The sequence below is a fragment of the Pelodiscus sinensis genome, chromosome 21 (genome assembly GCF_052426305.1).
Source record: "Pelodiscus sinensis isolate ZL-2025 chromosome 21, ASM5242630v1, whole genome shotgun sequence".
Classification (NCBI taxonomy): Eukaryota; Metazoa; Chordata; order Testudines; family Trionychidae; genus Pelodiscus; species Pelodiscus sinensis.
In genome coordinates, this window is record NC_143072.1 from 23,112,151 (window position 1) to 23,128,183 (window position 16,033).

The 16,033-nt window shown below is 48.3% G+C and overlaps 2 protein-coding genes across 8 annotated transcripts in view; both read left to right on the plus strand.

The window, feature by feature from the left end:
* SKA2 (spindle and kinetochore associated complex subunit 2) overlaps nt 1–5,805 on the plus strand; it is a 30,779-nt gene extending 24,974 nt beyond the window's left edge. For all 4 annotated transcript variants that reach the window (XM_014581376.4, XM_089772206.1, XM_025179313.3 and 1 more), the window contains 2 exons: nt 2,418–2,550; nt 5,396–5,805. In XM_014581376.4, the coding sequence (XP_014436862.3) occupies nt 2,418–2,550; nt 5,396–5,522 (260 nt within the window). In that variant the 3' untranslated portion in view covers nt 5,523–5,805. The remainder of the gene's footprint in view (nt 1–2,417; nt 2,551–5,395) is intronic.
* A 5,308-nt stretch (nt 5,806–11,113) lies between these two features.
* TRIM37 (tripartite motif containing 37) overlaps nt 11,114–16,033 on the plus strand; it is a 67,727-nt gene continuing 62,807 nt past the window's right edge. The window contains exons 1-3 of one of the 4 annotated variants that reach the window (XM_075904680.2): nt 11,114–11,274; nt 11,383–11,480; nt 14,480–14,581. In XM_075904680.2, the coding sequence (XP_075760795.2) occupies nt 11,121–11,274; nt 11,383–11,480; nt 14,480–14,581 (354 nt within the window). In that variant the 5' untranslated portion in view covers nt 11,114–11,120. Of the gene's footprint in view, nt 11,481–14,479; nt 14,582–16,033 lie in introns of all 4 variants that reach the window. The other 3 variants (XM_089772107.1, XM_075904677.2, XM_075904678.2) reach the window with 3 other exon arrangements.

Genomic DNA, 16,033 nt, shown 5'->3' on the forward strand with positions numbered 1-16,033 from the left:
TGTTTTGGATGCTAACCTTGAGTTTCATAATATAGGGACATCCAATGAAATACACAAACAACGTTGGTGCACTCTTAAGGTATATGTGACTATATCAGGTTCAATATATATCTTACTATTACCACTAAGATTTTGTCAGTTATTTTCAGTCAAAGTCATGGACAATAAACAAACTGATAGGTCGCAGCTCTGGCTTCATCCACTCCAGGGCTGAAGCAGGAAATGTCATGAAGTCTGACTTCTATAGTCAACTCTTTTCATAGAATCATAGAATAAATAGGACTGGAAGGGACCTCGAGAGGTCATCGAGTTCAGCCCCCCGCCCTCAAGGCAGGACCAAACTCTGTCTACACCATCCCTGACAGATGTCTATCTAACCTGTTCTTAAATATCTCCAGAGAGGGAGATTCCACCACCTCCCTTGGCAATTTATTCCAATATTTGACCACCCTGACAGTTAGGAATTTTTTCTTAATTATAATACTCATTACCAAAGAATAACTAGATAAATCTGCTTCAGCTTCTGAAAGTAAGGCCTTGCAAATTGAGCTGAGAAATGAAGGCCCAATTCTTGCTGCTGGCAAAACTCCCATTCACTTGTGGGGATCAAAATTAGGCTGCAGAACTTAATGCTTGAAATAAACAGTTTATTTACTGTAGTTAAAAAAAATAAACACACAGATATGTAGTAACTAGTTTTTTACATTTGCTGGAGAGTATATACTAACATGTAAAACTGAGACTCAAGTTCAGCCCCAGGTACATCTCCTATTTACTTAACTGGGAGTTATACCAGGACTGAAACTGATCCTAAATCTGAAACTGTCCAATAGCTTAAAAAGACCATGTAAGTTTAATATGGGAGTAGTCATTGCATCCTCTAGATATTATGTATAAGGGTTTTTTCCCAGTGATCTCATGGTAGTCTCTTGTTATACCAAATTAACAGACCCATATTACGTTTCCTAGGCTAGTAGGAGCTTTGGCTGTCTGGAGTTGTTACAGAAGCCTGGGGTTGGGGAAGAGAGAGAACATTTAGGAATCTCTTTGGGTATATCTACACTGCCACCCTAGTTCGAACTAGGGTGGCTAATGTAGGCATTTGAACTTGCAAATGAAGCCCGGGATTTAAATATCCTACTTTATTTGCATGTTCCCGGGCGCTGCCATTTTTAAATTCCCCATAGTTCGAACTCCTGCCCTCATTGAGTACTACTGCAATGAGGAGTAATGATAGTTCGAATTAGGAGCTTTAATTTGAACTACCTAGTCCATGCCGCGTGTAGCCGCGGGCAGGTAGTTCGAACTATGGGGCATTTAAAAATGGCGGCGCCCGGGAACATGCAAATAAAGCCCGGGATATTTAAATCCTGGGCTTCATTTGCAAGTTCGAATGCCTACATTAGCCACCCTAATTCGAACTAGGGTGGCAGTGTAGACTTGTCCTTTTAAAGGCTCTGAAAGGAACACAGTTTGTTCCTTCTTGACTGGGAGGAAGCTATTTGGTGCTTGTCAGTCCAAGGTATCTACAGTGGGGAATGGTATAGTCTTCAGAACTCCTTTTGAAGTTTCTGCTGGAACTTGCCGGGCTGGAAAAATATGCTTCACTGTATTTTGTGTATTAAAAATTTTATTCACCCACTTCCATGATTTATTAATAAAGAAATTGTCTGTTGTGCTCAACACATCACATCACTCTAGATGATATAGTTCAAATGATGAGAACTGCACATTACTGCATAGACCCATAGTGTCCAACATGCTAGTCACTAGCCACATGTGGCTATTTGGCTGGTTGAGTGTGGCTACTTCACAATAGCAGTAGCCACTATAGTGGCTAATGCTTCAGAACTGGTTGGACACCATGGCCATAGACATTGTGATGTACTGGAGGGGTTAGTACTGCGGTGTCCAACCAGTTCTGAAGCATTAGCCACTATAGTGGCTACCACTATAGCGAACTAGCCACATTGTTCAAGCCAACTAGCCACTCTCAACCAGCTAATGGCTAGTTCGTTGGACACCACGGAGTTATAGTTAACCAGAACTTACCCTTGAAGCTATTACTGGCAAGCATTGTGTGGCTCAGATTAAAACCAAATGGAAAGTGAAGTACCACCTGTTATATTCTGACATTGCGCATGCATAGTGCTGAGCACCATAGTAATGCCAGTAAGTACATGTCACTTTCTAGCAAGAAGGATTGCTTCCAACAGTATATTCAGAACCCTAATTCATGTACCTGTGATAGTTGCTCCATGAAGAAGATGTATCTTTCACCTGTTTTCTGTGCTGAGCAAACGGTGTTGCACCAGTTTAATGTATAGGCAGTATTACATGAGCACTACTAAATATTAGAGCAATCCTAACTTTGTCTGTGTATATTTTTGAGTAATTTGTGTTTTAAAATTTGCTAGAATCACAGTTCAAACCAGTGACTAAGGAGATGTTTATGGCTGTACCAAGGACTATCAGAAGCACTGATAAATTAGTGGACCTGAATAGCTTTTACAGGGAACTGTTTAACTACTTTGTTCTAAATAAGAACAGGTAAGAATTGAAGCAGTATATGATTTGTTTTCAAGCCATTCATTTTAAATAGTTCATTGGTGTGTCTGATAAATCATAACTTAATGTAGGCTTTCTCTAAAACCAAATTGCTGATGTCATAATATTGCAGCAAGCAGTTAATTGGTTTCAAAAATTGACTTAGGCTTCTGTTGTCAACTTCTGTTAAGGCAAATGTCCCAAGATGACAAGCCATCACACCTCTTTCACTCTGTCCTTACACCTTATTTGAGTAGGGTTGGGTTAAATGAAAGTATGAATCTTTACTGATATTTTAGCAAAATTTAAACAAAGTTGCACAGAAATAAGTTGTTAAAATTAAATTAATGTTGTAGACCTTGCCTTAAATATCTACCGTATTTTCCGGCGTATAGGGCGACTGGGTGTATAAGACGACCCCCTATCTTTTTAATTAAAAGATAGGGTTTCATCTTATACCCCAGCGCCCCCCGCCTCCTTTGCTCCCGGTGTCCCTGGTCTGCTGGAGATGGTCCCGAGCAGACCAGAGGCACCAGGAGCAAAGCCGCCAGGAGCGCCTGGGCTGCCCCCCCCCCCCCCCCCCCGCCGCCGGAGCCCCTCCGCGGCTTTGAAAGCCTCGGGGGAAGCCGGCGGCGGGGCATCCCAGGCGCGCATGAGCTGCCCCCCCTCCGGAGCCCCTCCGCGGCTTTGAAAGCCTCGGGGGAAGCCGGCGGGGGGGCATCCCAGGCGCGCATGGGCTGCCCCCCCGCCGGAGCCCCTCCGCGGAGGGGCTCCGGCGGGGGAGCAGCCCAGGCGCGCCTGGGATGCCCCCCCGCCGGCTTCCCCCGAGGCTTTCAAAGCCGCGGAGGGGCTCCGGCAGGGGGGCAGCCCATGCGCGCCTGGGATGCCCCCCCGCCGGCTTCCCCCGAGGCTTTCAAAGCCGCGGAGGGGCTCCGGCGGGGGAGCAGCCCAGGCGCGCCTGGGATGCCCCCCCGCCGGCTTCCCCCGAGGCTTTCAAAGCCACGGAGGGGCTCCGGCGGGGGAGCAGCCCAGGCGCGCCTGGGATGCCCCCCCGCCGGCTTCCCCCGAGGCTTTCAAAGCCGCGGAGGGGCTCCGGCGGGGGAGCAGCCCATGCGCGCCTGGGATGCCCCCCCGCCGGCTTCCCCCGAGGCTTTCAAAGCCGCGGAGGGGCTCCGGCGGGGGAGCAGCCCAGGCGCGCCTGGGATGCCCCCCCGCCGGCTTCCCCCGAGGCTTTCAAAGCCACGGAGGGGCTCCGGCAGGGGGGCAGCCCATGCGCGCCTGGGATGCCCCCCCGCCGGCTTCCCCCGAGGCTTTCAAAGCCGCGGAGGGGCTCCGGCGGGGGAGCAGCCCAGGCGCGCCTGGGATGCCCCCCCGCCGGCTTCCCCCGAGGCTTTCAAAGCCACGGAGGGGCTCCGGCAGGGGGGCAGCCCATGCGCGCCTGGGATGCCCCCCCGCCGGCTTCCCCCGAGGCTTTCAAAGCCGCGGAGGGACTCCGGCGGCGGGGCATCCGGCGTACAAGACGACCCCCGATTTTTGGGGGATGTTTTTTAACTTCAGAGGTCGTCTTGTACGCCGGCATATACGGTATTCTAGAAAAGATTTGCAGCTACAGGCACTCCCCGGGTTACATACAAGATAGGGACTGTAGGTTTGTTCTTAAGTTGAATCTGTATGTAAGTCTGACCTGGCATCCAGATTCAGCCGCTGCTGAAACTGACCAGCGGCTGACTACAGGAAGCCCGAGGCAGAGTAGCTCTGCCCCGGGCTTCCTGGAATCAGCCGCTGATCAGTTTCAACAGGCTGAATCTGGACGCCAGTTCTTACATACAGATTCAACTTAAGAACCTCAGGCGTCCCCAAGTCAGCTGCTACTGAAACTGATCAGTGGCTGATTCCAGGAAGCCCGGGGCAGAGCAACTCTGCCTCGGGCTTCCTGTAGTCAGCGCTGGTCAGTTTCAGCAGCGGCTGAATCAGGACGCCTGGGGCAGAGCAGCTGGGGTGCTGCCGGGTTGGTCCAGTAGCGCCCAGCGCGGCTGTCTCCAGCAGACCAGGGAGACGCGGAGCAAAGCCGCGGAGCACGGGGGCACCGGGACAGCCCAGACGCGCTGCGGCTGTCCCGCTGCCCGCGTGCTCCGCGGCTTTGCTCCGCATCTCCCTGGTCTGCTGGAGACCAGCAGACCAGGGAGACGGGGAGCAAAGCCTTGAAGGACGTTGGCAGCGGGACAACCATGGCGCGTCTGGGCTGTCCCGCTGCCCTCGTGCTCCGCGGCTTTGCTCAGCGTCTCCCTGGTCTGCTGGGGGGGCTCCCCCCCCCCAGCAGACCAGGGAGACGCGGAGCAGCTTTTCTCGCCCCAGAGGACGCGGGCGGCGGGACCGCGGCACATCTGGGCGTCCTGCCGCTCCCGTCCTCCGGGGCGAGAAAAACCCCATTCGTAACTGCGGATCCGACATAAGTCGGATCCGCGTAACTCGGGGACTGCCTGTATTGCTATACCAATAAAACATCTTATGGGTAATTCCAATGTAAATTGCTTAAAAATACTTTTGCAGTATACCGTATCCCAATTTGTCAAACTAAATGAGCTATAGCTATAAAACACTTCTACACTGCTATAAATGTCCACAGTAGGACTTCTGCCAGTATACAACTATTATAAACTCTTCTGCCCCCCACCCACTCCCAACATATACTGCCAAGAGACATGGCTATACTGGGAAATGTTTCTAGTATAGACCTTAAGAGCTTAAGTAACATTTTTAAAGAAATAATTTATAAGAACTCAGAGTTCTGTCTTTCCAGATTTCATGAAATATTCAGCTGAATTGTTTGATTTTTTTTGTCTTGCAGCGCACCATTGAGTGTTGCACAGATGAGCAAGATGAATATGAAAGCCACCAATTCCAGCCTAAAAATCTTGAAAGAACTTTCCATTGTAGAAATTGACAAACAAGGGAATGTAAGGTTAATTGTGTAAATTTAAGCCTAAATGATCTAATCCTATTTTGATACAAGGAATTTGGGTGCAGCTCTTTGCATATTGGTAGGCAAATATTTCTCTTTTACAGTCTGTGAAAACGTGTTAATGTATCTGGTTTAGTATTCTTTTTGTCATACACAATTATGAATTAAAAGCATAGAAGTTTTATAAACTTTGTTTTATAGGATTTGTAGGAAATAGTGGCCAGAATCATGTTTTTTAACTCAATGTTTCAGTCATTTGTTTTCCTGTGTGGCGATTAAATGCATTTAGCCAAAAACATTAACTTCTACTTGGCTTTACTCAGGAATTCAAGTATGCTGTAAAAGTTTTACTACTTGCCATATATTCCCCATCAGTGGCCCAGTATAGGTGCCCCCTTTCACGCTTCTGGTTCCTCACCTGTTCCCATCCTGAGTGGAGAAATATCTCACTTCCTCCTGACACAGGTATTTCCAGACTGCACAATTCCCTGCCTATACTATAAATTCCCCTGCAAGGCCAACTGTTGCTTTGCCTTCTCTTCAAAGACTATATATTGATTGCCCACAGTTAAGTTACCACACAGCTCTTTCTAAGCAAGTACATTAAGGTAAAAGCATTATAGAGAAAACATATTAATACAATAAAAGAACCTACACAGACACTGATATGTTTACCAGGGCGTACTTCTATGCCAACAAGGGCTGAAGCAGGTGATCAGTCCTTCAAACTTGGTTATAAGTTCATATCCATAGAGGTTAGGAACAAGCACACTGAGGAGTCTGAATCTCTTCTTTATTTGGCTTGGCCCTTGGATCTTAGATAGTGAATAGGTGATCAGTAAGACAAAGGCTTTCTCCTCCAGGTGTAACTTTATAAGGATGGGTCAGAAGATAGACAATTTGCATTCTCTTCCTTCCAGTTTTCTCCAAAGAAACCTACTTGGCTGTCTACATATTCACTTTGTTTTAGATAGCCCTTTGAAGCTGATAGCACTTTCCAGGGTTTACATTAATCACTTAATCAGGTTTCCTCCCTCAAGGTGCTGCATATGATTTCACAATAACATATATATTTGTAATACAGTGAATTCCTAAAACGCTGACACTTAATTCAATAAAGGTTGTATAGAATATTGCGAGAAATTGCCCCATCTATCACAGCATACCTTCTGAGTCTCTCCATAACTGATTTCTGTAAGTCAATGGCCTGACTTAGTCACCATTCCAGAACATCTTTTTAAAAAAAGAAAAAATGATAGAACTAGATAAAGGCTGCTTCCATGGGACTGCAGCTCTACATAAAATCAGTTCAGTCATGCAAACTACATCTCTCTTGGACAACAACTACTGATTCTAGCACTTCAAGCTGCTGTTTTGCAGTGATATGTAGGTGTTGGCTCCATAACTATGGACAAGGAAATGACTTCCTTAAGATTCTATTAACTTTTTTGTTTTTCCTTAAGGTTTTATTTTTAAAGAAAGAGGACCGAGGACAACTTGGCTGTGTCTAGACTGGCCGCTTGAATTTCCGCAAGAACACTGAATTACTGAATTCAAGAACTGAGGAAATACTGTGCTGCTCCCTTTTGGGCAAAAGTCCTTTTGCACAAAGCTTTTTATTTTGATATACACTAGAGGATTTACCTGGCATTTCTCCAGTCCTTGTGGGGGAACAAGGCAGATGCGGGGATGTGGGTGAAGGAGTCAGGTCTGGGGGCAATTATTGGAGTGCATATGACAGTAAGAACTGTGCTGCTCTGGCACCTATGGCCTGGCCTGGCCTGGCCCATGTCTACACTGGGGGGAGCAGAGGGAGTCAGAGTCACTCTGGCTAGCAGCCCCAGCCAGTGTCTCTGGGAGCAGGGAGGGGACCTTGCTGGTTAGCCAGCAGTTACTTGGTGGGGAGCCAAGGATAGGCTGCCAGGCCCTGGTGGTGCTCCTGGGGGGACCTGGGCGTGAGGGCTACTGGCTGGCAGAGCCCCCATCTAACATGAGGGGATGAGAGGCTTGAGGTGGCGGGGGACACTTACTCGGGGCCAGTGAATGACAACATGGAGAGCCCAGGCTTCAGCTGGCCACTGTCTTCCTGGTGCAGCTGCCCCACTCCGGTCACTGCACCCCATGCTTGCTGCCTGCAGTGATCATTGCAAAGTACAACTGTCCCTGCTCTCTGTCCCTTCCATTTCTGTGTTATGGAAAACAATCCCATTCCAGGCATCTCTCATTTTCCTGGCACAACCAAACTCTGACCTTGCTATAAGATAAGAGGGAGCAGCATACTAAATTTGGTGGCCCTAGCTCTTACTGTTTAGGAGGAATTCTTGAACAAACAGACACGGACGGACTCACTGACAGGCACACTCACTCTCTAAAATTATAAAATAATGGTTCTGTTCCAGTATCAGGCTGCTTTGCTTTTCCCTTTTTCTGGATTGATAATTATTAAATTGCTTCTGCCACTTGGGTGAACTGATACGAGTGCAGGTGGGCAACAACTGCATCTGAAATGGTGCTGACTGTGATTTTAAAGGCAAATATTGCCAAAGATAAACCATCGACCAGGCCATTCTAGAAATTGGTTAAATTGAGCTGTCCTTACAACTAAATTATTTAGTAGGGATTTGTTTGCCCTGTTGCTGAAATACACTGTCAGCAACAGGTTACTTTGCTAACTTAGGCAAAGCTAAAGACAACCAAGTACACAATGCATAGCATTAGAAGGATTAAGGTTTAACAGCTGCTTCCTGCAGTTGCAGAAAATCAGTCACTTTTCCGAAAAAACTTGCCAGCTGTCTACACTGTCCGCTTGAATTTCCGCAAAAGCACTGACTTCCTACTGTAAGAAATCAGTGCTTTTTGCGGAAATATTATGCTGCTCCCGTTCGGGCAAAAGTCCCTTTTGCACAAAACTTTTGTGCAAAAGGGCCAGTGTAGACAGCTGAGATTTGTTTTGCGCAAAAAGCCCCGATCGCAAAAATGGCGATCGGGGCTTTTTTGCGCAAAAGCACGTCTAGATTGGCCACGGACGCTTTTCTGCAAAAAGTGCTTTTGCGGAAAAGCGTCCATGCCAATCTAGATGCTCTTTTCCGAAAATGCTTTTAACGGAAAACTTTTCCGTTAAAAGCATTTCTGGAAAATCATGCCAGTCTAGACATAGCCCAGGATTGCTGGCATAAAGCACAGGTAGTAATGGTCTAAGACCTAAGATCAGAGCTATACTTTGAAGAAATAGATGTGTGGATCTGCAGCAGCTATAGGGAACTATTTAAACTTCTTTAGGAGTTGATGATGTCATCAACTGTAGCAGGGGCTACAGAGAACACTGAGCTGTGTAGCTGGCAGGTATGTGACAAGTGGTTTACAAGTATTTACTAATAATGCCAACCTGACTGATTAAAATAACCGTTGAGCCTTCGTCTCCCTTCCCCCCCCAAAGCCCCCCCCCCAGGAAACTGACATACCCATTAAGTTCTTTTTATTTAACCCCTGTGGGTATGTATAGCTTTTAAAGCTTTTCTTTGGAATCCCAAGGCCTAGAAATTTAATTTAAAAAAATCAAACAAAAAAAGCTGATTATTGCCTAATCACACAATTTCAAAATTTCAGACTTTACAAAAAACAGCAATATTGTAAGATTTGGCAATATTGACACTTTAAGCTAGTTGGAGTAGGGCGCGCTGCCCCTTTGAAACACCACTGCAGCGTTTCAAAGTGGCAGCGCTGTGTGAAGCCCAGAGTCAGCTAGGGAGTCCCCTGCTGATCCTGGGCTCCAAGCCACTTTGAAATGCATAAGAGCTCCTGATCAGGACTCTTGTACACTTCAAAGCTGGCATGCCACAGGGAGCCAGGGGTCAGCTGGGGAGTCCCCCCTGCTAATCCCAGGCTCCAAGCAGTGCTGCTGCTTTGAAATACTACGCGGAGTCCCCAGCTGATCCTGGGCTCTGTGCAGCTTGCCAGCTTTGAAATGTACAAGAGTCCCCAGTGGGGGCTCTTGTGCATTTCAAAGAGGAAGTGCAGCATGGAGCCTGGGGCCAGTGCAGGACTCTGAGTCCTTCATGTGGGTGCTTTGAAATACACAAGAGCCCCCACCTGGGGCTCTTGCACATTTCAAAGGCAGAACATCGATGTGCCTATGGGTAGTAAATGGAAATTCTATTGACTACTTGACTAGTAAATTAATTGCTTGTTAATATTAAGTTGGAGCAGAGATGGTTGTTTTTTTGGGCTGGATTTTTCAAAAGAGCTGTGCACTCTTAACTCAGAGAAATCAGTGAGAGCTGTTTGTGCTCCATATTTCAAAAAAAATGGTGCCCTTTAATCTGTATGGGGGAATTCTATTTAGGATAGATGATCGCTACAGTAATGTTTAATAGATTTGTGGGGCCGGATGTGTTTTTAAAATGGTATTAAAATGGTTATTTTAATCACAGACGTATAGAATTGAAACACAGGAAAATTGTAGCCTATTATTGCTACCTTTTTCTGCTTATTAGGGTGGCTCTTTAAACAAAAAAAATCTGTTTACAGTAGGCATGTGAATGGTTAACTGGTAAGCATCACTCTTATGAGATACCACTACCATGTTTCAAAGTGGCAGCACTGTGTGAAGCCCAGAATCAGCAAGATAAGCAAGTAATGCTTATCCGTTATGGTTAAGGAGCTGGAGCAACCTCTTCCTTTACCCCAGCCAACTCTGAGAGATTAGTCTTCAGCCTCACCCCTTCTGGGAGTGTGGCTGGTCCACAACCAGGTTCCAAAATTCATTCAATGACATCCTTCTTCCCCGAACCACGAGGCAGGACACAATAGCCCCAAGGTGAGCAGCCTGCCTCAGCTAGCCGTGGTGCTTGTCTGACCTGACTTGCAAGAAGATCTCTAACTTTGCATTGGTTTTTCTATCCCTCTCCCCCCCACCCCCTTGATTTGTGCTGTAGGGACTCACTCAAGCCTTTCTGTTCCACAGTCTTAAAATCCCTTTTTGCGCTGACTAAATCAGCCACGCCAGGGCTCATGCTACTGCTTGGGAAGCAGGCCAGTGTCCTCTTCCCAGCTCCAGTGAGATTAGAGGCTGGGGCGGAAGATGGTGCATGTTGCTGCCTGCAGAAGATGGGGGAGGGGAGCTCAGGCATACGAACCGGCCTGCAAAACTGGGACACGGTTACCCTGTTTCACCTAACGCTGCAGCAATGCAGGGAGAGGCGGCTGCACGTTCTGCTGCTGCAACCCGCTGCAGTGGGGGCGGGGAGGGGCCAGGCATAGGCAACTGATGCTACTGGGGGAGGGACCCCACTGAGCAGTTACATTTTTGGCGGGGATCTAGCGAGGCGGCTCGCGCCCCGAGTGCTACCACGCGTCCCTACCGGGGCCAGGTTTCCCGCGATGATTTTAGGCTCACCAGGGAGGCAGCAAATCTGGCGGGGCCAGGACCCAGCCCTGGCACAAATGAAGCGGGGGCCGTGCCCCAGGCTGACTCTGCAGCCCTGGGGGAAAGTGGTGCGGGGGGGTGAGGCGCTGTAGCCTCTGGAGATGCTGCATCTTGCAGCAGGAGGTCGCACCCTCTGCGGATGCTGGAGAAGGGCGGGAGGTGGGGGAGGGGCGGTACCCTTTGCAGATGCTCCCCCTCGAGGCGGCGCCTGCGCGCTGCGGCCAGGCGGGTCGCGTGACGGAGGGGGCGGGGCCGGGCCGGCTCTCCTCAGCCGCAAGGCGGGAGCGCGAGCGGAGGGCGGAGCCGCCGGCGCCCCTGTCTCCCCGGGCGAACATGGCCGGTAGCTAGTGGGGCCGGGGCGCTGCGGAGGGAGCCGGGCCGCTGCGGAGGGAGCCTCTCCCGCCCGCGGCTCCTCACGCTCTCCCCACCCCCCCCTTCTCTCCCGCAGGGGCCGCGGCCGGGACCTGCTCCCCGGGGCGCTGGGGAGCCGCCCCGCTGAGGGCGGGCGCCGGGCGAGCCGAGGCCATGGACGAGCAGAGCGTGGAGGTGAGGGGGCGGGGAGGGGCAGCGTCCACCTGCCGGGGCGGGCCCGGCTCGGCTCCCCTCACGGGCGGGAGCCTGCCTCAGGACGCCTGGGTTCCGCCCCGGCTCGGCTCCCCTCACGGGCGGGAGCCTGCCTCAGGACGCCTGGGTTCCGCCCCGGCTCGTTGCGGGAGCATCGCTCTGCTGCTAGGCACGTCTCTAAAACAAACCGCAGGCGGCCGCCAATGCTCCCTCTCGTTAGTGTTTTTCCCCCCCGCCCCGGGACGGAATAAATTTTATGGTGTGCGCGGAGGCACGCGCGGGTGTGCACCACCCGGCGGAACGCACGCTGCCGGCGGTGGGAGCTCTGGGCAGCACCTGAATCTCTCCTGGGGGCCCGCCCAAGCGCTCCGCTGATAGGGTAACCGGGCGGCCACCTGTGCTGGCTGCACATCCTTGGCCACCAGCTAGAGTGGCCTGTGGGTCTTCACATGGGGGAAGGGAGGTGGTGTTTGGGCTGTCAGCCTCCGACAGAGCCCGGGGGGTGGGAATAACAAACTAGAACCTGATCTCTACGAGAAACCTAAGTTGACCTCGCTGTGGTGCTGGGGGTGTGGGAATTGCCCAAATTTTTCACACCGCTAGGAGGCGAACTGAGGTTGATCTAAGACAAATCAATGGCTGGGTGCCACCAGGTTGTGCAGAGAGACTGATGTTCGATATATTAATATGTGGCCTGGTAAAGGGAGTAGTATGCAGTGGTGAGGCAAAAATGCAGGTCACACAAGTATTTAGATTAGTCCGGGTTCTTCAAAAAATCTTCTCAAACTCCAGAGACATACAAGGAAGCTAGGAATGGAAAACGTGGTGGCTGATGAACTTCAGTTTTTACAGGGGAAAGGTAGAACGCACGTTGGAAGGAGTAATTGGAACCCATCGTACATTGTGCTGCAGTATAGTTGTAACCACACAAGAAAATAGTCCAGACATCATCGTGGATGGTGTTAATGAAAAAACATAAGCTCAGTGTGCAGTGATAAGAAATAAACAATTCTGTCGTGTAGGAAATACAGAAAATGCTACAGGTTGCCCCTCTGAAAACTGGCACACGCTGGTCCAGCAACATGCCGGACTTCGGATGCTCCTGGACCAGAGAACCCAGCAGGATAATGTCAAGAGGGCCAGCTGGGTCTGGGGGCAGCAGGAGCCCCACAGCAGTGCTGGGGCCAGGGATTGAAGGGGTGGGGATCAGGATGGGGCTGGGGAACCCCAGGTGCCTGCAGCAGCACAGCCAGAAGCTGTAGAGCCTGGCTGTTCACAGCAGTGGAGCCAAAGAACCCTAACAACCTGTGGCAGGCAGCAGAGGATCAGGGGGCCAGAGAAGCCCAGCCACCTGCAGCAGCGTGGGGCTGGGGATATCTGACTGCATACAGCAGCATGGGCCAGAGAACCCCAGCCACCTGTGTCGGGGCGGCTGGCTCAGGCCTGTGGCAGGGGATGCCTCCCCTGATCCGGCAAATTCCTGACGGTGCAAGATCAGGGAGGTCCAACCTGTATAATGCCACTTTTATAAAGAAATAAAAGGTTGTCCTCATCTGAAATACTGTATTCAGCTATGGTCACTCTTTCTCAAAAATTATAGCAACAGCAAGAGGTCAGAGATACAAAATAAGTGGTTTTGAAGTCAGGATGTGAATGATTAACTGGTTAACCGGTTAACTGGTGGGGCCTAGAGCAGCACCCCCTGTAGGGTGTCGCAGGTAGGGGCAGCTCCTGTGGGCCTGGGCACCCTGCAGGCAGGGGCTGCTCCAGCCCAGCTGCGGACAGCGGGGTGGGGGTACTCTAGCTGGGCTGAAATGGCCCTCCTGCTCACCTTCCCTTTAACCAGCTAACCCATTAGTGAATTAAACAGGATTTTACATCTCTATTTTGAAGTATGGAAAGATTTATGTAAGAGAGCAAGATGAGTGAGACTGTTTAATATAGATAGGAGTTAAAAAGGGTTTATATATATTGGGAAATTGACCATCATATCTATAGCAGATTAACTATTCAGCTATAGTTACTCTGCGCTAAGTGATTTTTGAGTTCTTACATGGATTTTTTTTAACAATTTGTCCACATCTTTTTTAAATTGTGGTGTCCAGAATTGGACACAGTACTCCAGCTAGGGCCTCAGCAATGGTGAGAAGAATGAGACCATTAACTTTCATGTTTTTACATACAACACTTCTGTTGTTAAACCCCAGAATCATACTAGTCTTGTTTGCAGCTGCATCACATTGGCAATTCATATTCAGTTTCATGTTGATACATTGGAGATGGTTCTGTGAAGAGCCCCAACAGTGTTAAAGGATTGGAAAGCATGCCTAACAGTGAGTGATAGACTTAAGGAGCTTGAACTTTCTAATTTAAAAAAGAGAAGGTTAAAGAGTGAGATCAGTTTGTAAGTACCTACATGGGGAAAAATTATTTGACAATACTATTAAGTTCAGCAGGCTATTATAACAAGATCCAATGACAGCAAGTAGTTAGACAACTTCAGACTAGAAATGAGGTGTACATTTTTAACAGTGAGCTAATTAATTAGGATAATTGGATGTTTCTTTAAAAAATGTGCTCTAGTTGAAATAGAACTCCACAATAATTCCAATGGCCTGCGTTAGCAGGAGGTCAGATTAAATGATCACATTGGCTCTCCTGGCTTTAGAATGTATGATTCTGTAATTACAGAGCCTTTTTCGTTTGGGTTATTGTGTCACGCACATACAAGTGAGAAATTGCATGTTTTGGCTACAGAACTATATAGATGAAAACAAAAAAGTGAACTAGCAGCATGTTAATGGAAAGGATAAAATGGGAAAGTGTAATCCGCGGTGGTTTGTTTTAGTACGTGCCACCATCATGATTCAAATCCAACATGTCATCCATAACCTTGTATTTTAGGACTACTTGTTAGTAAACATGATGCATTGACTGCTGAAGATCTTACAGATTCAAGTGTATATCTTAACTTTTTGCAGAGCATTGCAGAGGTGTTCCGATGTTTCATTTGTATGGAAAAATTGCGTGATGCACGTCTGTGTCCACATTGCTCCAAGCTGTGTTGTTTCAGTTGCATTCGGGTAAGTTAACTTTTTCTATTTTCTGTGTATACATAGATTAGCTAAAGAGCTACAGCAGCAGTGGGCATAAACTGTCACAGGGGGAGCATGCCACAAATTTTGGTAAGTTGTCATTGGCACATGCCAGTAATTGCAGAAATGCATTTCCAGATCCAGCTCGCTGGCCATATTTTGCCCACTCCTGAGCTACAGGGTAAACTTAATTTTATCCTCTTCAGAGCACTGAGAAATTCCTTTCCTTACTATGTGCTCCTTATTTCTCCCCATAAAAGTTATAACTTGTAGTATGCCCAACCCTTTTGGCTCACCTAATGCAGTTTCTTGATTAGCTGGAAGAATCACTTTTGAGAACAAGCATACAGCAGTCCATTCCTCTAACATCTCATAAGGGGCATTTATAGTGGTGCCTATCTGTAGCACACAGTTCTGCCAGGCCATAATCCTTTTGTCATTTGTGAGGCATTGTCCACGTTGTAAAACAGGCTTCAGTCATGGTTGCTGTATTGTTTGTCTGAGGTAAATAGGCTGAAGTTAATAAGGACAAATGCAAAGTACTCCACTTAGGAAGGAACAATCAGTCTCACATATACAGAGTGGGAAGCAACCGTCTAGGAAGGAGTACTGCAGAAAGAGATACAGGGGTTGTAGTGGGCCACAAGCTAAATATGAGTCAACAGCGTAATGCTGTTGCAAAAAAGCAAACGTGATTCTGGGATGCATTAACAGATGTGTTGTGAGCAAGACACGAGAAGTCATTCTTCTGCTCTACTCTGAGCTGGTTAGGCCTCAGTTGGAGTATTGTGTCCAGTTCTGGGCACCGCATTTCAAGAAAGATGTGGAGAAATTGGAGAAGGTCTAGAGAAGAGCAACAAGAATGATTAAAGGTCTAGAGAACATGACCTATGAAGGAATACTGAAAGAATTGGGCTTCTTTAGTTTGAAAAGGAGAAGACAGAGCGGACATGATAGCGGTTTTCAGATATCTAAAAGGGTGTCACGAGGAGGGAGAAAAATTGTTTTCCTTAGCCTCTGAGGATAGGATAAGAAGCAGTGGGCTTAACCTGCAGCAAGGGAGGTTTAGGATGGACGTTAGGAAAAAGTTCCTAACTGTCAGGGTGGTTAAACACTGGAATAAGTTGTCTAGGGAAGTTGTGGAATCTCCCATCACTGGAGATATTTAAGAGCAGGTTAGACAGACATCTATCAGGGATGGTCTAGACAGTACTTGGTCCTGCCATGAGGGCAGGGGATTAGACTCAATGACCTCTCAAAGTCCCTTCCAGTTCTAGTGGTCTGATTCTATGAAACTGTGTTCAGAAACCATGTTAGAAACCTGTTGAATGGGTAGTCTTGTACATGGTTTTGGCCAGTGTGATTGCCTGCCATAAAATTATGAGCACTGTTATATCTGACAGTAACACTTTCAGCATGGTATTGAGTGTAGGAACTAGG